This window comes from Anser anser, assembly GCF_964211835.1.
Source record: "Anser anser genome assembly, chromosome: 6".
In the NCBI taxonomy this organism is placed as follows: Eukaryota; Metazoa; Chordata; class Aves; order Anseriformes; family Anatidae; genus Anser; species Anser anser.
The window spans coordinates 444,445-471,297 of record NC_139726.1 but is presented as its reverse complement, the minus strand read 5'-3'; the positions used below and the strand labels follow the sequence as shown (position 1 = coordinate 471,297).

Genomic DNA, 26,853 nt, shown 5'->3' with positions numbered 1-26,853 from the left:
CCCACTGTCGTTACATCAGTAAATACTTGATTTAACAGTATTGGATAGGGAGAGAGGGAGAAAAATTCCTCTCCTGGTGAAGTATTTCTACCAAGTCACGGATATAGAGCAGTATATATGTGCCTATGCTGAATTAAGTAATCAACAAGGGTGCTTCCTAGAAAAACTTAGTTTCCTATTTGTCAGCTTTAATATTTAATACTTTAAACACTTGTCTATGCCTTTCTCATCTAGCATTTTAAAAAAAAAAAAAAAGGCAAATATTTTTCCTGACTTGGTCAGGAATCTGTCTATTAAGGCAAGTGTTGAACATGCCTCACTCAGCTTCAGACTCCTATACCCTAAGTTAACCCTACTAACACATGTCAAGGTATAAAGATGTTTGATTTTTGCTACAGAAGAATTTTCTATGTTTTAGGCTACCAGAGTAAGTACATAAGAGCTATTTATACAGATAAGAGAGAGTTGCTCTCAAAAAGATAGTAAAACTCTTTCAGCTGCATTTATACATTTCTGGAGCTTCACCATCTAGGACGTTTAGGACATGTTTTCTTGCAGAGTAGGTATTATATCCATTAAAAATTGGTGGAAAAATAAATCGGGTCTTTTGTTGCATCGGCCATATAGAGGTAATACTCAGGTGATATACTTTTTTCAGGACTTTCTTCCCCTTCTGGCAGAACTTTACAGTTCAGGAGCCACCTGTTTTCTCCTTCACCTGTCTTCTCTCCCTGTCAAAGCTTTACCTATCAAAGAATTAATGGCTTTCCACATGTAAAATATTTTGAGACATGAAGTGAATCATAAGTTACCCCACGCTGGTACCCTATTTTTTGCAACTTTATCACCATTGGTAGGTGCAGGGCTAATGGTTTTACATGGTCTAAACTCTGGGGAAAAAAATAATGTTATTTTAAAAAGTGGGTACTGCAGCAAGTAAAATATAAATTGGTATATGCAAGTGTGTGTTTGTGAGCTTGCCAAAAGATTGGCTGTGACAGAATACTACTGTATACAACGTAGTTGGTGCTAGTATTCCAGTATGTTTGAAATGGAATTGCTTTTGTTTGCAGAATTTGTTAATTTCTTTGGGGATTTTTTTCCTCAGGCATGTTATGCAAATAGATAGCTAATGGCTTTGAGTAAAGCTTATCCATTGAGCACCATTATGTACAAATACATTTATTCAATAAAATCATTTATTGAATTAATAATCATTTAATTATCAGCATAGCCTAAATAAGAAAAATATTTACGTTAGCTTTAGTTAATTTCCTTTGTTTGCAGTGTGATTATTCCTGTGCATCAGTCAGTAATTGAAATTGAAAGAGCTGAGATCTGATCTCTTGGAGGTAACAAATAAGGTGAACAGAATGTCTGAAAGGAAAGCTGTAAGCTTTGCTGTAAGCAATTGCTGTAAGGATTTCGTTAACCCTCCCATAAATGAAGCTTAGGCATAAACACCACTCCTTGAATCATACAAAATAATGTAATGTTTTCTTTGAATGACTCTGTTTTCTCCAAATAATCACCATTTCCAAACGCTTCAGTTTTAATAAAAATGCAGCTTGTTTCTCATGTTCTTAAGCCAGAGGGGGGAAAAAATCAAAAATTGATCTTTAGTCTCACTTGACCATGTAAAGTGCAAGTTCTTGGAATTTTTCTGTTTTTGATCCTATGTTCCATTTTATTCCTTTCAGATGCAATTTATTAATGAGTCCTAGAATTTCAACTCTTAAGTACCAAAATGTATTTTCTTACTTGATTCTGTTGATGGGTTTTTACAGGTAAATATGCTATGCGAGATCTGGTGAATCGACTTCCAGGAGGCAATGGTCCAACCATATTGTCTGATGAGACTGTAGCAGCAATCTGCTGTGCTTTGCACGAGGTCACTAGTAAAAACATGGAAAATGCCAAAGCCCTTGCTGATACTGGAGGAATAGAAAAACTGGTGAACATAACAAAAGGAAGAGGTGACAGGCAAGTAGGCAACACACTTCATACCTAAATGCTTTCTCTATTCCACTTTGAATGTTTAAGAATGCAGGAAATGGTTTGGGTTTGTTTGTTTGTTTTGTCTTTTTTTAACTCACAAAAAAAAGGGGGAGAGATCTGTTTTTGCAGTCCTGATCTGAGTAGCTATCAGAGTCTGAAGCACACTGGGACAGGAGAGGCAGTTGGTATGGTACCTGCCATTCTTTTACAGTCTATTCTTTAAAGCTTTTGGAGACTTTTACAGTTGCAGACAGCAATCACGTTAATGGCGACTATTCAGGTAGAATGGTATTAAAAAACTTTTCTTCTTTTAAACATCTACATCATTAATGGAATATTTGGAGCCTTTCATAGTCAGAGTATTTTGACACCTTTGTCAGGATGCATCACAGTAACTCCTAATTATATGTAGCATGGCCAGTTGTTAAGTTGTGAGGAAAGCTTGCCCTACCGAGCAGTTTCCCTAGCCAGTGGGATTTTCTGGAATAGGATTGCAAGGCAAGTGTTGATTGATCAGATCTGTCTCTCTGCAGACTGATTCAGGTATAGCTGTGTCATGGAGCCTGGTGTGCTCGGGATTTTGTTAGCTGAGCTCAGCATAGGGCTTTATCAGACATTGTGTTTATGTAATTGTACTAAAAACTTTCAAAACTGGATAGCTGAGGATCAAGGAACAGGAGCATAAATGGCTCCTGAGTTGTGCACCATCAGCACAGCACAGTTAGTGCAGCCTCAGGGGACCCCATCTGGCTCTGGTCAGCATCTCTGATTTGAATTCCTTGGCATACCTGATGGAACTCAGATTAGCAGGACTCTTGTGTAAACCAGAATATCTCAGATCTCCTTTTTATGGATAGCAGAAAACTGATTATGTGTTCAGCCCTGTGTACTATTCCCAGTGTTTCATCAGATGGCAAGGAGGAGGAAAGGATCTCCAGCTATGGAGAAGTTGGTCTGTGTGAATTAAACGTACTGCATTTTTAACAAAATCTGCCTCAAAAAGAGAGTGTGGACTGCATTTTCAGTATCCACAATTTATGATGCTTCATGTTTTCAAAGCACAGATTCAACTGCAGCTGTGACTACAGTGGTCCTTTATATGACTGTTGTTGTGGAGATGACGTGTAAAGTAGCACTTACAACTACAAGGGAACGGGGTACGCTGAACAAATTTAAAACACGGGGAAAACAGCCTCAGGTTGTACCAGGGGAGGTTTAGATTAGATGTCAGGAAGAATTCCTTCACAGAAGGGATGGTTAGGCATTGGGACAGGCTGCCCAGGGAAGTGGTGGAGTTGCCATTTCCTGGAGGTATTTAAGAAAGGTGTGGATGTTTAGTGGTGGACTTGGTAGTGTTAGGTGACGGTTGGACTTGATGATCTTATGGGTCTTTTCCAAGCTAAATGATTCTATGAAAATTTTTCAAGCAGAACTGTCTACTCAATGACTGACACTATAAACTGCAGTTTTTTCAGCATTTTTCAGTCAGGCTTTTCTTTCAGAAAGTGTATTTGGATGAATCTTTACACTGATGGAAAAAGGCGTATGTTTCACATAGGTGTCATGCTGTGGCATTTAATTTCAAATCACTGCTTTGGTACTACTACCATTTCTCTTTAAAAAGATGATGTGATTTTATTTTTAATAATAGCTAGAGCAATTTTCCTAGCCTTGCTTTTGAGAATGGAAAGGTGTTTCCCTGACCAATAAATGTTTTCAGTAGTGCAACACAGAACTAGAAACCAAGTCTCAGTATGAGGTTGTCTGGACACTTTCAATACTAGCTCCCTTTAATTCATTGTTATCCTACAGTTACGAACCTTGTGTAAAGATTTCAAGTATACAATCTCAGTTTTTATGAAATGTACTAAACAATGTTTCTTATCATGGTTTTTTATTTTTGTAGATGATGACAATCTGTATTTTTCACATGGGTGACCTGAAGAGAGAATTTCTAGGCTAGAGAGGGAAATAATTGTCATGCTTTATCTGTCTCTGCACCAGCCTGTTTGTTTAGACTGCTGACACAGCTGTGCTCACGCTGCTGTAATGCAGGCATGCATTACTGAGACCCGGAGAGATGACCTGACTTGCTTCACAGCTGCAAGGTTTAGGCTGTTCCCTAGCTCACAAATATTCTGTTGAAGTGGAGTTTATGCTTTCTACTAATGTAATATTCCTTATTTCCTTAGATCTTCACTGAAAGTTGTCAAGGCAGCTGCCCAGGTACTGAATACGTTATGGCAATACCGAGATCTCCGTAGCATTTATAAAAAGGTAGATTACAAAAATAGCCTCCACTGGAAAACAGTTCTACAAAAACTGTTAATTTAATGCAAAGCAATTTATTTTGTTCTCTTCTTTTTACCACTCCACAGGATGGATGGAATCAGAGTCATTTTATTACACCAGTATCAACACTAGAGCGAGAGAGATTCAAATCGCATCCTTCTTTATCAACAACAAATCAGCAGATGTCACCTGTCATACAGTCAGGTCAGTCAAGACACGAAAAGAGATTTGCCAAAGGGGTACCTTGTGTCTCATTTTCAAACTCCAATAGCCCTTCCGCACCAACATGCGAAAGAAGTTCTTCACGGTGAGGGTGACGGAGCACTGGGACAGGCTGCCCAGGGAGGTTGTGGAGTCTCCTTCTCTGGAGATATTCAAGGCCCATCTGGGCAGCCTGCTCTAGGGAACCTGCTTTGGCAGGGGGGTTGGACCCAACAATCTCTCGAGGTCCCTTCCAACCCCTTCAATTCTGTGATTCTATGATTCTTTTGGTTTATTTGTCATCCTGTCTAAAACATGGAGGCCATGCTGTGTCTCCTCTGTATTTAAACACATAAACAACACCGCACAAATATTTCGTGTTCTCTGAATGTTACCTTAGCTGATATTATTGTCAGGTTCCATATCCCCCACAGTTTGTGAGGTGTCTCTACAACAGCATTTTAGTTTGGATAAGAAGCACTTTGCAGCCAATCTCCCCGTTTACTCCTTAATGCCATTCAAAGTGCAGACAGTCTCAGGATGTGTGAATTGTGTTCCTTTTGGAAGAAACTAAATCAGATGGTGTGCTTCCAGAGCAACGATGTACTCTGTCTGATGACAGACATCCAGTCTGCAGGACAAGATTAGGTTTAGGCCTAAGTAAAATCCTCAGAGTGTACAGTGTAGACATCTGGATTTTGCCACCTTTGCCTTCTACAAAGCCACTCCTTTTGTGCTGCATAACGTGGCAGGGTAGATGTAGCCTCACAGAACAGGCGTACTTAAAAGCATGTAAAGAAAATACATCAGCAAGGAACCTATTTTTGTTCCCTGTAATGTTCCATTAGGATGAGCAAGACAAAATAAAAAATATCTTTCTTTTCTGACTTCTCATTTATCGTAGTAATCTCCCCTTTGTTCCTTTAACTTTTCCAGGAGTAGGATTTAGATGTTGGACAGGGCTGATGTACAAGGCTTCAAGTAGGTTTTGTATACTCTTCATTTAGCATTTTATTTTATCCAATTTTCCTTTCTATTTTTGTGTGAATAGATCTCTCTTAATACTGAGAAATACGTATTTACCATGACTGCTACCACAGACCAGCTCCTATAATACAGTTGTTTAATTACTACTTTTTATAAAAGGAACAGTCCTCACATGCTCCTTCATGACATGGGTGAATGAAAAATAGACTCAGACAGGAATTTATTTTGCTATAAGCAGCACACCTATAGTGACTAAGGGAAAGAAAACATCTTTCATGAGCATAGTTCCCCTCAACCACCAATGTGCAGGACTGATTTCTTTGTCTAATATCATACAACAGCAGACTAGAGTTAACAGTTCCAGGGGATTTTGTAATTCTGATCTTACTGTGTTCCTCATTCAGTTTTCTCCCAGCCCTTTGGGATTCCAAGAAATTGTCCCAAACAAATACCCCTTTGTCATTCTTGAACAATGTGATACCAAAGGCAGTGTTTACCTTTACACCTAGTCACCAAGTTGCACGTACTGGCATCAAAATAACATCTTGAACTTGGAGGACTGTTTAAGCTATGTATCTACAGACAGAGCCAAAAATATCTTCTCAAAATAAGCAATGACAATGAAGCAAATACTGCTTCAGTAAAATCTAGACGGTTCCCTCAGCCTAAGTGTAAAAGGGTATTCCAAATCGTCATCTCAGAGCTTTATCCCCCTAAGATATGCTAATAGAATGACTCTGTTGCTCCAGTTCTGTGAACTACAAGTAGGAAGTCAGAGGAGAAGTTCTAACATAATATTCAGAGGCTTCAAAGAGAACTTAGGGTTTTTTTTGTTTTTTAAATCCTAATAGGAGGTGCCTGTTTTTCTGTTCCAGAGTATGAACAAGCTTAAATTATTATGGTGGAAGTTTGGTGCATAAAACATATACACAATGAGCACTGTGGCAGCAGCCTTGCAGATTACAGCGTACACAGTAGATGCGTGGTAGAACAGTTACACTTGGTCTGTAGCCATTGTTCTTTGTTACAGTCACTTGATTGTATGTGTACCATTATTAATACATACATTATATTGAACAGTTTCAGAATTTTAATAACGCCTCAAAAATTAACCTTTAAAGCTATGAATACACTAGGAAAAATATCAGTAATTAAACTATCCATAATAGCACAAAACTGTGAGATATGATCTAATGGACATGGCTAGTGGAAGAAGATATTAATATTTTGAAGCAAAATTTCTAGAATTTGTTTTTAAGTACGTAAGTCAACAAAACAGTTGTCTGTGAAAGAGAAAAGACTTAGCAGAACAAACTGTTTACACCTGAAGTAGAGATTCAGTTGTTCACTGTAACACCACAAAGTAATCCGTTGTTTTTATCTTACAATGGTTGTCAGCCACCTGGAGCTGACCGAATGGCCAAGATTCACTTCTGCATGCTAATGTAAGAGCAATAACACAAGTCTGCATGTGGATCACTTCAGCCAGGCATACTGTAAAGTTTTCTGTTCCTGTCTCAGGTGATATGGTAGACTTGGAGATTTTATTTAAGTACAGCTTACATAAAATCATAAACTTTAGCAAACAAATGAACAATTACATTTGTATTTGAGTAGCTGTGCTAAAGAAAATTCTCACAATTTCATATGCAAAATGAAATGGGTAAAGTTTCTTGCTTTAGTTGTAAGCGTTATGGAGTAATGACTCACTGTAATACAAAGTTTAAATGATAATTTAATGATATGTTGTTGATAGCTTTCATAATTGGTGTTCTCCATACAGGAAACGCTGTGTAACTAGTTTTGTCCTTTACACACAAGTTTACACACTTCATTTGCTAATCCTTGGGGAAGGAAGGGATGAGGAGAGAAGAGAGAAGGTTAGGTCTGAGAAAGGCTTTTATTGCACATACTGGTAATTTTTATTTTTTCATCAGTTGGCAGCACATCTTCATCACCGGCTTTATTAGGAATTAGAGAACCCCGCTCTGAATATGATAGAACACAACCTTCTATGCAGTATTATAATAACCAAGGCGACGTCATTGCACATAAAGACATATATACTGGTAAGATACTTGTTAGGTGAACTCTTCCCTCGGGGTGTTCAAGGAAAGGTTGGACGTGGTGCTTAGGGACATGGTTTAGTGGGTGACATCGGTAGTAGTGTGATAGTTGGACCAGATGATCTTGACGGGCTTTTCCAACCTTAATGATTCTATGATTCTCTTCCTTATATAAGGAGTTTATACAACCATAATATGGACAGTTGCATTAGCAGGCCTGTTACTACTTAATGTTGTTTTCCATTTTTATTCATTTATATTCACTGCATGAAGAACAGAAGAGGTTTTTCATCTCTCTGCTATTTTCTTTAAAATTGCACACATTACCAGAATAAGAGGAGATCCAGTTTATATACTGGAAGATGAGGTGTTTGGAAATCTCATTTTAGTTTAAAAATCTATTACAGAAAATTGTTTTATTATGCACATTATATTATTATAACCATACATTATATATGTGTGTGTGTATAATGTTATTGTATTATAAAACCATACCAAGATTTCATATTTTCCCTGATTTTACCTTCCCCTTCTTACTATTTGATACAAGTCACAAAATAAGAGATGACAGTAAATAGGGAGAAAGAAATTTTTTGAATTAAAATTAGTCTGATAAGTAAAAACAGCAGCACAAAAAATTCCTCAGTTTTAATTTAGCTACTGCTGAGAGATAAAATTCACTTGTATTTTATTATTATATTATTAGTAGACTCTAAAATCTGAAGACTTGATTGTTTGGGTGCTACATGTTTTTTTCTAGGTAATATAAGAGAGTAAATAGACAAAAGAATAAAGGTGGAAGTTTATGTCATTAAACTATTTTCTCACAGGTTCCAGCAAACCTTCACCAATTTACATCAGTTCCTACTCCTCACCAGCAAGAGAACAAAATAGACGGCTACAGGTAACTCTGAAATTTTATTTTGAAATGATACTGCTAAAAAGACTCAGCCTATGGTGTTTTAATGGAACTTAAAAGAGTTTGAGTATATTTTGTAATATCAGAGTGTTTTGGGTAGAGCGTATCTACACCATTTTTAATCTGTTATTGGGCATTACTGTACTTAAAAGTACATAAGCTATTGCCAGTTTATTATTTTGTTTTCTTTTTATAGTCACATATTTTAGTGACTAACCGTGTTTTGTTATGGTTGGGTCTGAGACCACTCCTCTGACTTGACAGATATGTTTGGTAGCTATGGTCAGGTTCTGTATTTTTTATGGATGCTCTAAAAATACTACTTTTGGAGAGCTACTAGCTTCCTAGTGAATGCAGGAGGAGACATGCAGGTGGACTTAGAAGTTTTTCCTGCATTAGATTCGTTTAAACCTTAGCTACATTCCGTGGAGGTTTGAAACATTTGTTATTGTCATCGCTGGTAGCGCTACACTAAACTTTTTAGGGAAAGGTTGTGTATAATGCATGAAATGTTTGAAAACAAGTATTTTCTCTGTTAAGTAAATTTTTAAAAATTATTTTTCTTCCACTTTGTCAACAGCATCAGCAATTGTATTACAGTCAAGAAGATACCAACAGAAAAAACTACGATGCATACAGGTTATATTTGCAGTCCCCACATAGCTATGAAGACCCATACTTTGATGATCGAGTTCACTTTCCTCCTGCTTCAGATTATACAACACAATATGGACTGAAATCAACCACAAATTATGTAGACTTTTATTCCACCAGACGATCTTCTTATAGAGCAGAACAGTACCCAGGTTCACCTGACTCCTGGGTGTAGCATCAAAGGAAGAAAACAGTATATTTCTCATTTTGCTTGAGAAGAAATGGAATTGCCTCATTTGTTGCTTTGGTTATGAAATGTGAAAGTGAAATAAAAGAAGGAACAAGGAAGTGTTTTGGTTTTGGAGGTTTGGTTTTGTTTTGTTTTTTTGTTTTGTTTTTGTTTTTTTGAGTGAGGAATTGTCAGGAAGAAAAACTGGAAGGGATGGATTTTTTGCTCTGTTTAGATGTTAGGTATAATTACTTGTAGTTCCTGTAGTCTGGTGAGGGTGTGGGCGATGTGATGAGAGGTTTGAGAATTGAGTAAAATGAATTTGGAAAGTGTGTAGGTCAGAGCAAATTAAAGCTGATTTTTTTATGTGAATAAAAGTCTTGTTCTGATAGTTTGTACAGAAAAAATAAAACGGATGCCCTTGTTTTATTGCTATTACTAAATGTCAAGATTGTATGCTATTATGTTGTGTAAATTTCTTTCATTGGTGTAAATATGAAAAATGCCATGTTGGTTCAAAGTGCCATCCATTTGTAATGCAGTGTGTCATTTTAAAAGGAATTTGAAACATCATGCACAAAAAAAAAATCCAAGAAAATGTTATAAATTAAAAAAAAACTTTTTAAAATTAATAGTGTAATTTTGAAGCACAAAGTCTAGTTCAGTATATCTACACCTCTCCCATTCCTTGCCTATTTCATAAAAAAACTTCACTGCCATTTTCTATGCACATGGAAGAATAATAAATATGGAAGTCTCATCCATGGAAAAGTTGTTCCCTGTTCTTTTTATTATTATTTTCTGTGTGGTATTCAAAAACAAATACCATGAATGTGAAGTCTGATCATATGTTTTAAGCAGGTTAAATATATCAAAACCACTTCGGCCATTCAACAGTGCATATATTCCAAATTTGTCAGGCTGGCATACCAAGGTGTGAAACTATGTACTTGCCTCCCTTTAGTCCCTAGACTAGTATTTTTACTTTAGATGCAGGTAATCAAGATATTTCAGAACTTTATCATGTTTTCTTTCCACCACTTCTCTATTCCTCCCCTTCCTACCCCCCAAAAAATTAATATCTTCTTGCTTTCAGAGAAAGTGTAGTCTCCACATTGGCTAAATTCTCCTTGAATTTATTTATAATTCAAATCATTGATTATTTTAAGTAACTACATCATGTACGTTCCTCATTCTGCAGAATCTCTTAACTTCATAGCGTTCATAATTATTGTTCCCCATCGTTGCAATTTTCTTCAGTTTCCAATATTTGCAAATAGCCTGATTGCATCAGTGAAATGATAAAAGGTAAGCAGAACTGCTCCAAGTTTAGATAACAAGGCAATTTTTCTGTACTTGGTTGGGCTACCTCTGCCTCCTGATTGTACAACGGGTAAGAAATTAAGGGGTAAACAGCCCAGTAAAAGTAACAAGTTATAGCTTAACTTTTTACACAGCTATGACATTGCCCAATGATTGCAGTGTGATGTGTTGTTGAGGGTTGGTGCTGTGCAGATTGTGCCCTTTCTTTCCTAGAAGACATTTCTTTTCCTGTTAAGGGAGAAAATAGTTTCTATTTACTTCAGCTTGAGTTTGGCCAAATTACTCCTACAAGAAACACTGATCTTGCATCAAGTTTTAACTAGCTTCAGAGTCATGTACAAGCTTTGCTACACAGATTAATGCAGATCACTGTTGATTATCTGGTATGCCTATTACCTACTAAAGGTGAGCCAAGTATACTTAGTTGGTATTTCATTGTCCCAGGAAGATTTAAATTAGCTGTAGACGACACAACAGTAGACTGACAGGATCATAGTCTGTTCTATACATAGAAAATACATAGCCTGTATTGTCATCTTTGAATCTGCTAATACCTCTCAAAAAAGCAGGTAATCAATGCAATATAGCAAACAGCTGTATGAAGGAATGATTTTTGAGGCTGTTTAATTTAAGATCAAAAGCAACAAGACTTGGGATATCACCTCATCTTCTGTTTCATTACATTTTCTTTTGTTTTTACTAGTCTTACTTGTTTATATATTTTTACACATTGCATCTTGGTGCTATACTCATTAAAATTATTACGTTGGTTAATTTCTCTTTACATGCAGTTTCAGACAATGTGTGAAAGCGGAGAAAAATAGGGCACAATTTAATTTCATTGTTCATTTTCACAGTGCAGTCTGGATTTGGGCCTATTTCAAAATGTCAGGAGCATAAATATAAGGCAAATGTTTTTAAAATCCACTGTATTCACAATTTTGCATTCAGATTGATAAGCCAGTGAGGAAGATAAAAGATTGTTTAACTTTTTAAAAGTCCATGTCTTAAGACAGGGTAATGCTGATTTGGAAGTTAAATAGTCATAGCACCCTGGAGAATGTACTTCTCTATTTCCATACTTAATCTGCAAATGGACTGAAAGAAGAACTAAACTGTATCAAAATGGGGGAGTTAAATAGTTTAATATTAGAACAGATTGAGAAGATGTACAGTGAGACTCAACAGCAGCCTTATACTTGTCCTTTTATGTAAATAACTCCCAAAGGGACAATGAAAAGCAGCACTGACCTCAGTGAGACAGTTATACTCACTAAATGCTGGAGAACAATAGGAAACAAGGGCTTAAATTAACATCTCTGTAATTCCCTACCTTGGATGGGGGAGGAGGGGAGAAGTGTCACAAAATATGCATTAAAAGGAGATTAATCCTAATGCAATTAGGATTATCGTTTAAGTGGCCTCAAAAAAAAAAAAAATCCAGATCCTGGCCTTTACTCCTGCCTGATTAAGAAGTGTCCTCTGTGAACAATGTAGGAAACTTAAGTTATACGTGAGTTCAGAATGCTCAGCTACCATACCTGAAGTTTTAGTGAATCAATATGGTCCCCTTTCCTCGGAGGCTGCATCCGATGTTTTGACCACAGGCATTTGCTCTGGTCAGCTGGGGATCTTGGCTGGTGAGCCACTTCTGCCTGACCGGGGTGTCACTGCTGCACAGAGCTTGCATGTAAGTATGTAAATTGCTGCAGATGAGCTTGCATGTAAGTGCTGCAGTCTTGCAGTGCCTTCTAAAATTTCTCCTGCATGCTCAGACAGATGCATGTTTTGGCAACATATCCTGAGAGAAAAACAGAGCAACTCCACTTACCATAGCACACAGCTTTAGGATATCTCCTAAAACATTAATTCAAGTAATATGCGTACAGCTATTGCAAGAACACCTAGCTGTGGCCTGACAACATCAGAACAACCTGATGAGTACATGTGAATTGCCAAATGAAATGGAACATTTATTTGCCATACCCACATTACTTTATGGGGTAGCCAAAGAAGAGAGACATGGATGAGCCTGATAGGAGCAAGATGAGCTATGCAAAATAAAAGCTTGCCTAAAAGGAGGACCATAATCATTCTAGAAAAAAAAAAAATTGGTCTTCAGACTATCAGTGCTGACAGACACTTGTTTAGTTGAAGAGAAGACATCCAATGACACTAGTCATTTGTACATTCTGTGTTTGAGTTTTCATAAGACTAATAAAAGGTAACAATGTGAACATCAATTAAAAAAAAAAAAGGCAAAAACCTGGGTTTGTGGCCATGGGTAAATTAGGGCAGCTGTGAACAATAATAAAGGGATTAGAAAGAAAGCTGTCATTCTGAGAACACTGGAGACCCGACATCTCTCATAGGTAGCACTAGGCAGAGAACATGGAGGAAGCTTCACACCACGGCACAAAGCAACACGAGGCTGGTGACGGGAGGGGCTGGCCAGGGCCAGCAGGAAATGCTCTTTACCAACACCCAGCCCGTGGTTTCTGGGAGAGGCGTGCATCTCCCGGCGCACAAAGACCACGACAAGAAACATGTAACCCTTATAAAGTTTTGTCACAAAATCATTTATATATAGATATATGATAGCTGTTAATTTGTATCTTCTATGAGGAAAGGCTTCATTTCTGGCTTCACCACTTACTTTACTCCATCAGTCCTTGGAACTGGATGATTACTGAAGTGTGGCTGCACTGCTGCTGTGCGCAATGTTACTTCTAACTCATCAGCACCCGGGGAGGCGCCTTTCCATCCTGCAGATTTAAAAAGACACTAGTCTTCATCAACAAGTAAATGGCCCTTTCTGGCAAAGCAGAGCTTGAGAATAACTAGCATTGAGCCGATGCTGCGCCTGCCTGCCTTCCGAGCAAACCTTGTCCTCTGCAGGCTGTGATCAAGCTGAATGCCAGCACAAACACAGTGGCATTAGGCATGGGCAGACTTCCAAAAGTCTAACGTATACAGGACTATAAACACGCTAAGAGGAGAAACTGCTATGTTCCTCCTATAAACTGGAAGGAGCAACAAAATTATTCATACACTTAAAATATGCAGGTGTGCCGTGTTATACCCTGTAGCATTAATTCAACAAATTAGGAATTAAAACTTGGTTAGGCTAACTGTACTAAAATTAGGTACTCAGAAACTTTTACATTGTAATGTGGTCCCTATTACAGAGATCATGGGAAAAAAAAAGGTAAAGCAAGTAATTTTAAAGATGATCTGAGGTAAGCTAGGAGAAGGTATTACACCTTTTGAGGTTCATGGAGATTGCTGACAGGAATAGCAATATTTTTTTCTGTGCCTTTTTTTCAGACACAAGTAGCTTAAGGTTGCTGGGATTTGAGAATGGAAAAACTGGCTGCTGTTTATGCATAGAATAAAGCTATTTTTTTTTCTTTTGGCAAGTGTGGCATTCATGGTCAGCAATCATGATGTCTTGAAAAATATGTTAGCTACAAAAGCTAATTTCTAAGAAGTTTTAAGATTTTTTGTTTGTTTTAAGTGTACAATGCCTCATTCACTAAGCCTTCTGCTGTTTGGATAGTTCATTGTACATTTTCATTTCTAGCAGTCTTCTTGTCTGTTTATTCAGTGTACTTCCTGATTAAATGTTCATAACCTTGTGAAAGAGTTGATGGTGGCTGGGTGAATTTAACAAGTCATCCAGAATCAACCATATTTCTACATTAGACTGCCCAATGTACATTTAAAAGAAATTGATGTTTCACTGAGTCAAACCAGGTTATATTATTATTATGCATAATTTGGAGATTAGAGAGTTCAAGTAAAAAGTTATATTCCTGTGTGATACTGTTTGCAATTTGAACCTTGCCGATTTCAGCTGATGGCCACGGAAATCCTTTTTTCTAAACTAAATCCATCTCCCTTTTGTCCCTGAAGTGATCTGATTTTTTTAATTCTTCAAATTCTAAAAAAAAAAAAAAAAAAAAAAAGTTTGTCTTTTGTTACAAATTAAATCATTGGTTCTGAGTTCAGTCCCCGGTAATCTCCTTTTTTGCTTTAGTTATTTATAGGTTTAAATCAGCAGCAGCTAATCATTTATGCTTCAGGAAAACTGGAATTATAGGAAGTATGAACACGAGTACAGTTGTGTTGTATTACCACGTAAGGTGCACAAGTTTAACATCAGCCATGAGATTTCCATTCCTCTAGCTCCTGAACAGCTCCTCAAAGGTAATATAGACATAGGTATTTCCCCACCAAAGAATTTAGACTCCCTAGACCTAATATTTCTTCAACTCACACTTAAACAGAGACCGAGTGAAGCTGAGCACCCTTTCTGCAGGCATTACTGCTACTACTAATGCCCAGTGCCTTGCTCCAGACAAAAGGCACATTCCTTCCCCAGGCTCCTTCCAGCTGCTGCCAAAAAGACAGCAGCAAGCAGGGCCTGAGCATATTTGACATACTCCTCAGACTGGTCCACAGGACAACCTCTCTTCATCTCTGCTTGGGAAATTATTTACTGCCATGCTACAGGAATGTAGAAGAGAGCCATGCAACTTGTCCCTTCAACCATTAAACAACAACAAAACCCACAACAGTTTAGCAGAGTTCTAAAAACAGCACCAAGGATACACAAACATCTCAAAGCACTTGTCTGCAGAGGGGACTGTTGCCAGCACAGTTGCAATTACATCACATGCTTGCATGGTGAGCATGATTATAGTAGCCTTTATTGATTATGACTATTAGCAAGCTCATTAGTGACATTCCCAGGTTGTTACTGTAATGTGACAGCCACTCATGTTTTACCTGGACTCATAGTGGCAGTTTAAAAAAAAAAAAAAGAAGCTCACAGCTGGGCTTTGATTTGTGGTCATCCAAAGCAGCAGCTTAGTGCAAATTAACAGGAGTTCCTCTTTTATATATTCTTCCCGGATTGTTACTCTAGGTCCTGAGATGTACTGCTTTAATCATATGGGTTAAACATTTTTACGTCTTTTTTTATCATGTGCTACTACATTACATTAAAAAAGTCCATTAAAATAGGCCTCTTTTGTCTGAAGACTATGTAGTTAAGTCTGCCTGTCTCATCAACACCTTTGTGCATTCTGTCATTAACCTTCAGGAGGGAAGATGATAAAGAAACTGAGTTTGCTAGTGCTTAGGTTAATGACCTAACGTGAAATACAGAGTTACTAGAGATCGTGAAAGCTTAAAAACATCAAGAGAATGAAAACAAATCTTTTGAGATTCTTACTGAGATTTATCTTTTTTATGTAGGACACATTAAGTTTACTCATTAAGCAGATTAAGAATAATTATTGAAATTCCCAGTATGTAGTGGCCATTATGATAAGAAACTGTAACTTTGATGTAAATCACTTTCTCATTTTCTTGCTTTATTTTCATCATTACCATTCGCGAAGCTCTTTGGTTTTTTTTAAGAAAATATCAGAACAGCAATCATATTTATCATCTTTATGAAAAAATGTAATATAAGCACAACCCAAATACCTCTATAGAAGGAGATCTGTCTAGCTTCTGAGCCATGTGTGTTTTACACATTTTATGTTGGGATATTTATTTTATCAATGCATTTTTCTCCTCTTCTTATTTTAATTTGATCATCAGACTACATTTTCATTTTCCTCTGATTAATAAATAGCACAAGGACTGAAAACAAAGGGCTGTGTCAAATGGGCTGTGAACTTCTAGACTTGGTTACATAAAATTATCTCCTGTGGGACAAGGTCAAATTAAGGGAAGAAACCGAACTAAATCTACTGTTTCTGTATTGGTGTATATAAAAAGACTGTCAAAAATTTTATTTTGGCTTTGTTGTTTTTTGTTTGGTTGGTTGGTTTGTTTGTTTTTTAAAAGCAAAGTAGTCTGTGTGTTCTGAATATTTTTACAGGTACAATTAATAACCTGTTTTTAACACGACAAAAACATGCAGCAGTGATTATTTGTTTTAAGCTAAATTAAAATTTGGCCATGCCTTTCCCCATAGGGGCTGAAATATTATGGAAAACGATATTGTTAGCACAGCCTGATTGATAAACATGCATCTTCACTAACTCAATGTGCCAGTTACAATCTAAGGAGGAGGAAAGGGAGATGCCGTTTGAGGAGTATATGGCAAAACAAAATGTGGGTTCTTTTGAACTGCATGGAAAACATAGTGGTTTTTCACCTTTTCAGACAGAAAAAGCTTATCTCCACAGCAGCTGTAAAGAGCATTGGAATACAGCTTCCTGTTTCTGCATAAGGACCAGCAAATACCTCATTTTCAAGCAGATAAAAAGAGGAAGAGAGATCGTGCATAAGCCTTAAAGTAGTATTTGTTCCAGTATAACACTGAGGCTAGTGTTCAGGGACTACTGCATATAGATAGCATTCACATATTTCTAGAAAACTCTTTCCATTGGAACCAGCCTAGTTGTGTCGGTTTTGAGCAACAACTGCAGGCTTCAAATCAAGGCTGATTCATTCAAACTGCCAATTTTCATTTTAAAAGGACCTTTCTAAACACAGGCAGCAAACAAAGAATACACAAACACAGACAGCTCACTGCTTTTCCCATTTCTGTTTTCTCATTGAGACAGAATCAGCTCTCACCAGTCAGAAGTCATGACTTTTTAGCATCCACGTATCAGTCCTTGAAGCCAGGAATTCCCTCATCAGTCCAAAACCGTATGTTCTTCATTTCCTATTTTTTGACTGTCTTCCTACCCCACATTTTCCCTACCGTTGTGCTTATATATTCCTAATATATCACACTTAAAACCAAAAGAAAACAAAAAACGTCTCATGACAAATAAATAGCGCATAAAATACTAAGCATAGCCAGCTTCTGTGTGCTCCACTCCACCCATACAGCTATGATTACGATTTTACATGCAGGATTGAAGAAGTGTTAAGAAACAACACAAACAACTATTTTCCTCATGCAGTAAGTCCCTCTTAAAAGAACTCGTTAACCAAAGCACCTGGAGACTAAACCTTTCAATGTATGCCCCTTTTTCTACACTCAGAATATCAGAAAATGTATGCTCTTTCCATTACCCATTTTGGCACAAAAGAAGCAAGGTCACAGCATAGATTTAATTTCAGGATAACTATGATTTTCCCACTTTAAAAATGTCCATATTCCAAGTTAATGAAAGGACTTGTCTGGTCTAAAATTTCTTCTCGATCCATCAACTGTCTTGTATTTACACCCCAAAACAGTCATCAGATAATTAAATAGGATTTATAGCCAACGGGTTGTAAATTGGTCTCGATACTGATTCATACCTGAGCTTGTAAATGATAAACCATGCCAGCTTTCTTTTTCACTAAAGCTGAGATACCTGCTTTCTTGTTTTTAAAGTGCAAATACTTTTTATGATTAACTTACATTCTTCCCAGCTCTTCTCAGGCAGCATCCTTTTCCTCTAGCTAAAAGGAACAGTGAATCAGTAGACTCCTGGTCTCCTGTTGAGAAAAGACAAACCATCCAAAGCACAACCACTCCAAAGAAAAGCGACCATGCTCAGCGGGATTCCAACATTCTTGCATGCCCTACAACTGGCAGGCAAGTCATGATGAGTTTTGTAAGGTTGATGTTTGCATGTATTTGTATAACCAGCAGCACCTCAAGCAACTCAATTAGTATGACTCATACAAACGCTTGCTCTTGTCCATATGCAATTCTTTACAGACATCCATGGTGTTGTCTAAGAAGAAAGGGCTTCAGTGAGCTCAAAACCAATGACATGCTGCTTCAGGAAAGAATGTTTTCAAAGTGACTTGCTAGCAAAGTCACTATGCTGTATTTTTCTCTAACAAACTAAGCCAAATGAGATAGCCACAGCACCACATCCCCAGGTGCTGGCTGGCCAAGCCCACTCACGATGCAAAGTTTGTTCAGCTGAGCTTGTTGCTCTCGTGGCAGTAGTTCCCAGTACCCAGCGAGCACAGCCAGAGCCATGTCCCAGCTGCTGATGCTGTGCACCCTCATGCACCTTCACCAAGTTGGGGCAGCCCGGCAGGAAATGACGGGGCAGCCCTCACAGCTGTACTGGTCACCAGAAGGTGAGACTGCCAAAATTTCTTCAGTTCGCATGGGATAAACTCCTCCCATTTTGCCAAGCAGACTGCAGAAAGGGAGACTTGAAATGGCTGGGTTTTGTGAGCCTAGACCTACAGCAAGAGGTCTGATGCCTTGTAGGCCAAAACGTCCAGAGGTTCAATTTCTTTCCCAGCCAAGCCCCTAAAATATGGAAGTGTAGTATAAGGCTGGAGTACATAAAACACTGTTTGCAGTATGATACTACTTCCTGTTAGGGAGAAGACCTTGAGCTTTTACCTCAGGCAAGACTAGATTAGGAGTAAGACAATGTTCAGAGCATTCCTGCAGGGGATATGGAGAAACATCTCTTCAAACACATCGTGGAGGTGGGAGGAGTCATAGTCTGCAAAGAAAAATGGAAATCAGCAGCAAGATTCGTCATTTGCTTACAATTACCATCACAGAGGTATTTTTTACAATTTGTTCCTTCATCCAAGGATGCCATTATGTTATTAGAGATTTGAAATACCTTATATTTAGATGAATACAACCTACAGAGCATTCATCAGTTTTAAATGTACATAGTTTCAAAAATATGAAGTTTACTTTTTGCTCTTATTAGGTGTTCCAGGGTATCAAAATAAATAAATAAATAAATATGTTTACTTAGCTTTCTTTATGGCATTTTAATTAACAGGAGGGTTGATAATTATACCATAATTAGACTTGCTCATGCAATCATCCTAGCTATGCTATTTTCATAAAACCTAATCAGAAGTGTTTAAAACTGGAACATTCTAGAGGACGTTCAGATTAACCCAGAAAAACAATTCTGATCAGCTTTTGTGAATATGATGTAGGACAATCAAGTCCATCATCAGTTATATAGCTTCCCACACCAGACATCTATTCTGAAAGCATACTGAAAGGAAAAAAAAAAAAAAGCAGATTTGCAAAATAATGAACAAAACTGACAGACGTAATACAGTAATACACAGAGATAGGTCAGGTACTGTACAGACAGCTTGATCCATTAAGCCCCTCCTCAAGTCTGTGTGGGACTGTGTGTCTGCACAAACCTGGTACAAGTTTCAGTAAAATATCCAGAATAAATTATTGCCCAGGGTAAATGTGACTTTCAAAAGCCTGTCTCCTCAATTTTGAGAATAAAACAGGGAGACCTCTGAGACTTGTCTACTTTAATTTCAATCTGCCGTAAGCATGATTTCATTTATTTAAGCATTTTAAAATAGTTAGTGCCAAAACAAAGCACTCGCAGTGCTGCATCTCTAAGACTTTCTATCTGCTATTTCAGCAGCTAGAGCATATAGGGTAGGTGAAAAGCAATAGCATATATTTTCCCAATGAAAATCAGACATTTAAGTCTTTATAAAACCTGTAAACCACCTACATATTAAGTGTTGAAACACAAGAAACTGAAACACAGTCATACTTTATTTTTCCCTTAACCTTGTATGTTGTCAAGGAAGGTGCTTGAAGGAAAAGAATTCATTCAATTTTTCTAACTTCTGCATATGTTTAGTAAGTTTATTCAAAAAGTAACTCAATGCTTTGTGAGGTTTTAGCATAATTCAATATGATTATTTTACCCCCTCTTACTGAACAGTTACATACTCTGTATAACTTTCTGGTAAGAAGAAAAAAAAAAAAGCTGAAAAACGACATGCTTTCATTCTTCAGTGGCTTAAAGCACTCTCAAGGCTCACGTTTTCCCATGCAATGACTCACATCTGGGCTGAGACCAAATTCAGAGTTCCAATATGGATACAGCACTTTCTAAAAAGATACTGGGCGTATGAAATCAGAAAACTCTACTATATCAGCAAACTCAACTAGAATGCATTGCATTGAATGATATCAATCAGTCTCATATGTAAGTAACAGTGTGGCATTTGACATGTTATTTCTGTACTATACCCTCCACTTAAATGCAAATTCTACAATAGAGCTTATTGCAGTAAATAAGCTTCATGTGCTGCTTAAATCAAGTTTTGATAGTAATTGTTTTGCTATTAAAATGAAGGTTAGTAAAGGCCTATTCATGATAATATACCATCACTCCTCTGTATACAAATGCATGTCAGGTATCCCTCTAGATCAGAGAACAGCAGGCTCTGCTGAATCAAATTTATATAAAACTAAATTCAAATGAAGGAAGCCATAAAATCAAACCTATGAAAAAACATTACGTGTTACATAATCCAACCTAACACAACCTTTCAGAATTTGTCTTCCTATTACTACGTTGGTCGAAATTGGGTCTCATTTGTACTAGCCATAATTATCCTTCAAGGGCAGAAAGGTAAAATCATAGAATCACAAAGTGGTCGGGGTCAGAAGGGACCTCAAACCCACCCAGCCCACCACTGCCATGGGCAGGGATCCCTCCCACCAGCCCACTCAGCCCAAAGCACCACCCAGCCTGGCCCTGGGCACTGCCAGGGATGGAGCAGCCTCAACTTCTCTGGGCAGCCTGGGCCAGTGCCTCCACTCTCTGAGTGAAGAATTTCTTCAACATCTAATCTAAATCTCACCTCTTAGTTTAAAACTGTTCCCCTTGTCCTATCACTAGGACATTCATTTTCAAAATGAAAATAGCCAAAGCATAAACACTGGAAAATAAGCAAGAGTCAGAAAGATAACGTGCAAGATTGAGGATCTGAGCCTGAAAAAAGCACTCTTCTCACGTGAGCAAGTGAAAAGACTGTTACTTAGATGCATCCTTCAGGCCCTTGTCATCTCACCTTGTCACCTACCTGTACAAAAACACCCGCCACAGTGGTAGGTGTGTGTGGAGAAGTTGCCTTGTTTATTGGTCAAAAAAGGGTCACAAAGGTCAGTGGCGAGCTGCAAAATGTGGAATTTCAGATCAGATCAGCACCATCATGCTAGAATAATTACAGTTCATGAGAGAAGGAAAAAACATTTTGGACAACTGCATTCAGTTCAGACTAGTCCTTAATTTACATTGATTTAATTTATCTCATGATATTAGTATGTTGCAACTTTCGCTCAGGAAAGTAATTATCTGGCTGGAGGAGATTACAGAATACAAAGGAGATTTAAAAACAGACTGACACGCTTACACTGGATTGTAGTATGTGTCTTACACTAAAGGAAGGACGGGCAAAACAGGTTACAGTTGTGTTGGTAATTTGTATTGCACATCAATCTGTCTCCTCATATGTGCAACTGGAAATGCTGTAATGACAAAACGCTTTTATAAAACACCGACTATGAATTCAGGGACCCCAGTTTGGGAAATATACCTTTAACCCACTTTGATTCTTGTTAAATATGTAGCTTTTATAGTATGGAACTCAGTGCAGGCTGCAAGCTCTGTCCAAGAAACTGGGTAAATACCCAAGTTGTTAACTGAGCTTCTTGCTACTGCTAGCAGTGCAACTTCTGTATACCCCAGACAGCACATGCATGTCCTGACTGTAACATGCATCTATACAAAAACTTTGTAGGGAAGTTAGGAAACAATAAAAAAGTATTATTGTGGAAAAGAAGATCAACATTTTTATTCCCATTTCTACTGAAATTGAGTACTTTCACACAAGTGATTTTTTTTTTCATTAGTTACTGAAGATTGGGAAAAGAGCATGCCATATGAAAGTTTTACGTGTCATAGCTAATGTGCAGGCTATCTGAAATTTCTAGGGTGGGCTTTCATCAGTTCATCCAATCTGATCACTAACATGGTGATTTTTTTGGACTCAGATATCTATCCGTGTGTTAGCAGAAGGCCTAGTGAAGCACAACAGAACCTTCCAGTAACCAGCAGCAACGCTACCCTAGGAAATTAAATGGCCGAAGTTCATAGCTCCATCAGTGGAACTACTAGGAAGAGGGTTAAGCATATGCACAGAGCAGAAAACCAAACATTTACTCATCCACTGTGAAGTTTGTGGCTCTAAGTATTTTAAAATAGGCTCTTTCCCTATAGCAAAGGGATTTAGTAATTCTAAGAACGGTGATGATTATCTGTTCTAAAACACATTGCCAGTAAGAATAGCAAGAAGCTGCACATTATATCTCAAGTGACACGCTGGCTCATGCAGCCAAACAATTAAGACAACAGTTTCCCTTGTATGTGGAACCTCTCCAGTTAAAAATAAATAATTTAAAAAAAAAAAAAGACCTAGAGCAAAGTTGAAAGAGAAAGTTGAGGATTTTGTCACATCTAAGCAAGCTCTAGAAGGGGCTGTGAGGACAAGAAATACTATCAGAACAGCAGTGCTTTGTGGAGTTTGATAAAGAGAATGCAATGGCTTCTTTAGGATACCATCATATGTAACTGCCCACGCCATTGCTGAACAGGGGCATTCATACACAATGCTAAGGTTTTGGTTCTCTTTATAAGTTCAAAGCATTTCTTTTTGCTCAAACTGCATAAAGAGTTAACATGTCTCCTACGCATTATTTGAAGATCTGGGAAGTGCTGCCACGGGGCCGGGGCAGGTGGGCTAACACGGACAGATGGAATTTCAGGTGCTGATCACTCACTCCTCTTCTGAACAGTGGCCAGGAAAAGTGCACACTAAGGCAGCGTTTACTGGGAAGGTATGCTATTAAATTACAAAAATAGAAAGAAAGCTCTTGCTGCTGTGGTTAGTCTAGGGAATAAAAGTAGTTATAAAAGAATGCAGCCGGTGTGGCAGTAGCTAATAACAAGCAGGGTTGCAAAGCTGTCTGGTACAGCTGCCTGTAGGCAGTTTGCACAAGGAGCACTTACCCACCACAGGAAGAAACAAAGTTTAACTTCTCATGGCAGAAGACATCAACAGTGCTGTAAAAAGCAAAGCAGGCACTGCCCTTGAGAGAGTAGGGCAGTAATGCTTCCACAGACATCCCAAAGGCAGGACAAGTGTGTCAAGTCAGCCAGTGCCCTGGTCTTAGCCATGAAGGCGACCACTCCATGAAAGTGTCCAAGGGCAGGCCAATAATCACAGGCACTCCATCGCCTTACTACTTCAGGGTACCCTAAATACCGGTAAACATCTTTACACATACCATTTCTTTTTCATATTAAATGTCTCCTTGTGGTCTGTTCTACTTTATATGAATTACATGAAAAATAATAGTTCAAGCAGCAGGATACTTAGTGAGATAATTTCTAGCTAATTCTTTAAGGTATACATAGATTCCTTTTTCTTGACTAGGAGGAGTATGAAATGAATTATATCCAAGTGCATCAGCACAAAGCAATTACACGTTATGAGAAGACATTGATCTGCATTAGGACCAAATGCAAAAGACCTCCCGCTAATTACAAAGACTCATAATCAAGTCACAGCACTGAATCACAGCTCATTGACTATGTCCTAAAATTATTCAAATAGTTAGGTATATCCACAACCAGCTGGTGCTTCCCCAGATTGACCAGAGAGGTACAGGAAACTGAGATCATCATAGCACCTGAAATGCTGACTGTTGACAATTTTCCCTCTGCATAAAAATCAGTCCTAATATATGAGTACATAATATGGGAACAAAATATATATTGCTCCAGCCTGGCTGTAAATTCCCTAGCACTCCTATTGATCCAGATCCTGTTTAAAGCTGCTACTCATCCAGAGAGGTTACTAAGATGTTGTGGAAGAGATTTATCTAATTCCAAATATTGTACACAATTATAATCCCAAACAGTGAAACAGGGATAAGGCCATTCACTGACTGTCAAAAAGGCATTTATTGTGAACCTGTCTAGCTTGCTGACATCGTTATACATTCAGACAACAGTAACTAAGAAAGAAAATCTTTTACATTTCATTGGTATGCTAACCTGTAGAGTCCTCTGCTCATGCCTGACATAGGAAGGCCTACAAAGGAAATTCCATTATAACCCAACTGCAATATCCATCCTGTTCTGTTGTTCACCAGTTATGAAGTTTGACAATGAAGCTTGTAAAAAAGACTAAGAAAAGCCACTCTCAGATGTTCTTTTTCAAACTTTTCCCACATAACAAGTAAACTTCTGAGACCATTTGCTTGAACAAGATTGAAAATGACACACATTTGAGAACATACCTTAAACCTAGGAAGGTAGTTCAGCAGAGCCTACTGACGTAACTAATTGCTCAAAAATCTATGTCACTCTGAAAACGCCGTGTCTCCATCTATTATTTTGCAGACTAGGCTGCCACGCATTTTTCTTTGCTTCAGTGATTACCTTCCTAATCTAAGTGGTTTTAAACTAATGTTCAGGATACAGTGTCAGCTAATGATCATGACCATAAAAGCTGTTTGGACCAATGTTTCAGAAGCTGTTGTGCAAGGAGCAACAGGGACAAACATATTAAGATGAAGATTTCTCTGTAAGCAAGCAGCATGAAACTTACCTAGTGATGCACAGGGTTCTAAGCTGTGTACTTTGGAAAGCCTGTCTGTTACAAGGTACGAAGAGCTGGGAAAGCTCTTTTCAGCTTGCCAGCTCTATTGGTCCTACAAACGCTAAAATCCTCAACTTCTTGACCACCACCTAGCGGCAGCTTGTCTATACATAGTTACATCTACGAGCTTATGACATACTTTTGTTTCCCCACCAATATAGTACAAAAAAATCCTTTCCTGCACTTTCCAAGCAAAATGTAAACAAGATCACAAGGAAAATGTGCTTTCCCAAGACTTCCACAGCCTGCAACCCAAACTATTTACGGATTCCACATGACTAGGCCTATACGCATTACTGCTGCATACATGCTGATCCAATTCTACAGTCTGATGGGAAAAAGAGAGGGGTCCCTGCATCTCTGCTTCCTCCTCCTTGCCTTCCGAGTGACTGGCACCTCAGTAGATATACACAACAAGCCACTCTGTACAACAGTGCCTTTGAAAAAGCTAATGGGGTAGCAACTAGAGAGAGACTTGAAATTTACTTGTCCTCAGCCTTGACCCGTTCACTCAAATGAGGCAAGACTGTAATCTAGCTCACAAGGTGAACATCCCCATAATTATCATACTAACAATGGTTATACCAAAACTAATTCTGATTCTTCAACTTTAGCACTGTTGAATAACTTTTATGACATTCTGTGAAGACTATCAATCATAACATTTTCTTTTTGTTAAACTTCTATTTTTATTCCTCTGTGTATGTACAGCAATCACATCTCAATGCCATACTACTACAATGTTACCCCTGCTATAAACTACAACCAGCCAAACCTGAGCAGGGGCAATTCACAATTCCCTTCCTCCATTTTCCAACTTATTAATGTACTTCCAAGGATTATCACATAATCACTACTGTTTCAGAAAGTTGCTCTTCCAGCAGCAATTACTGGAGAATTTGAATCCGTTTTTGCCCCCTGTGAAAAAGGTACGTTTGTTGTTTAGGCTGGGTTGGGTATGAAGTCACATCTGGTAAAGGATTACCATCCAATTGCTGAATATAACGTGCCCTCTAGTGGCTGGTCACGCTAACACTCGAGTTGCTTTTGTGCACTTACTCAAAGTAGATACGAAGACAAGTCATTTGCAGCTGCCTAGCTCCAAGGAGCTCAGTGTCACTTGGTGCATAAACCAATAACGATATTAAAATATTTTGCTTTGCTTTCATTACCTACCATTAAGCTCTGTTTTCAAGGGCAAAGGCCCAAAGCCATGATCAAGGGCAACAAAATACAGGGAATTCTCATGTTTAGCCTTTAAGAACCATGCCAGTATCTAAGGAAAGAAGAGTTACTAATATGATATGTCAGAAATAGCGAAGTCTGTGCAAGGGATCTCATACAGCTCAGTGTGTTGCAATTGAATTATTAGAATTGATTCACTTTTTCCACCACCCAATGATATATATATATGTATACATATGTATGTCTATATATATATATAAACAAGGATATTTAGGTGGATAAATCACATGACGACAAAGTTTAATCTTTCTAGTCATTCTGCCAACAAAGTTATTTTATAACCAAAAACTAGCCAGAAAGGCATACCTTCTCCTTAATGATATTACCCTCCCCCTTCCAGCACTATTATTCAATGACTGGACGCTTCTTTTTCCCCTGTAGTCTATGAAAATCTTGGTATCCAGATCAGAATCAGGACCTGACCTTCTCAGATTTCCTAGACCCACTGGGAAGAAACAGGTAAGCTGTACAGACATGAAGCCAGACTTCCCACAGATTTTGTAGAAGGCATAACATATGCACATGTGAACAATTACAGCAATATA

At 38.0% G+C, this 26,853-nt stretch overlaps 1 protein-coding gene and 1 long non-coding RNA gene across 33 annotated transcripts in view; one reads left to right on the top strand and one right to left on the bottom strand.

Annotated features, from left to right (window-relative positions):
- The window catches only part of PKP4 (plakophilin 4), a 91,576-nt gene extending 81,519 nt beyond the window's left edge, over positions 1-10,057 (top strand). For all 27 annotated transcript variants that reach the window (XM_083841663.1, XM_083841664.1, XM_083841660.1 and 24 more), the window contains 6 exons: positions 1,788-1,983; positions 4,191-4,275; positions 4,377-4,494; positions 7,416-7,547; positions 8,375-8,448; positions 9,044-10,057. In XM_083841663.1, the coding sequence (XP_083697789.1) occupies positions 1,788-1,983; positions 4,191-4,275; positions 4,377-4,494; positions 7,416-7,547; positions 8,375-8,448; positions 9,044-9,292 (854 nt within the window). In that variant the 3' untranslated portion in view covers positions 9,293-10,057. The remainder of the gene's footprint in view (positions 1-1,787; positions 1,984-4,190; positions 4,276-4,376; positions 4,495-7,415; positions 7,548-8,374; positions 8,449-9,043) is intronic.
- Positions 9,631-26,853, bottom strand: part of LOC310901681 — a 23,380-nt gene continuing 6,157 nt past the window's right edge. For 3 of the 6 annotated variants that reach the window (XR_014586020.1, XR_014586022.1, XR_014586024.1), the window contains 6 exons: positions 21,422-21,512; positions 18,942-19,047; positions 17,991-18,067; positions 13,266-13,374; positions 12,151-12,410; positions 9,631-10,837 (listed from right to left, as the gene is read on the bottom strand). This is a non-coding gene — a long non-coding RNA (uncharacterized lncRNA). The remainder of the gene's footprint in view (positions 10,838-12,150; positions 12,411-13,265; positions 13,375-17,990; positions 18,068-18,941; positions 19,048-21,421; positions 21,513-26,853) is intronic. The other 3 variants (XR_014586021.1, XR_014586023.1, XR_014586025.1) reach the window with 1 other exon arrangement.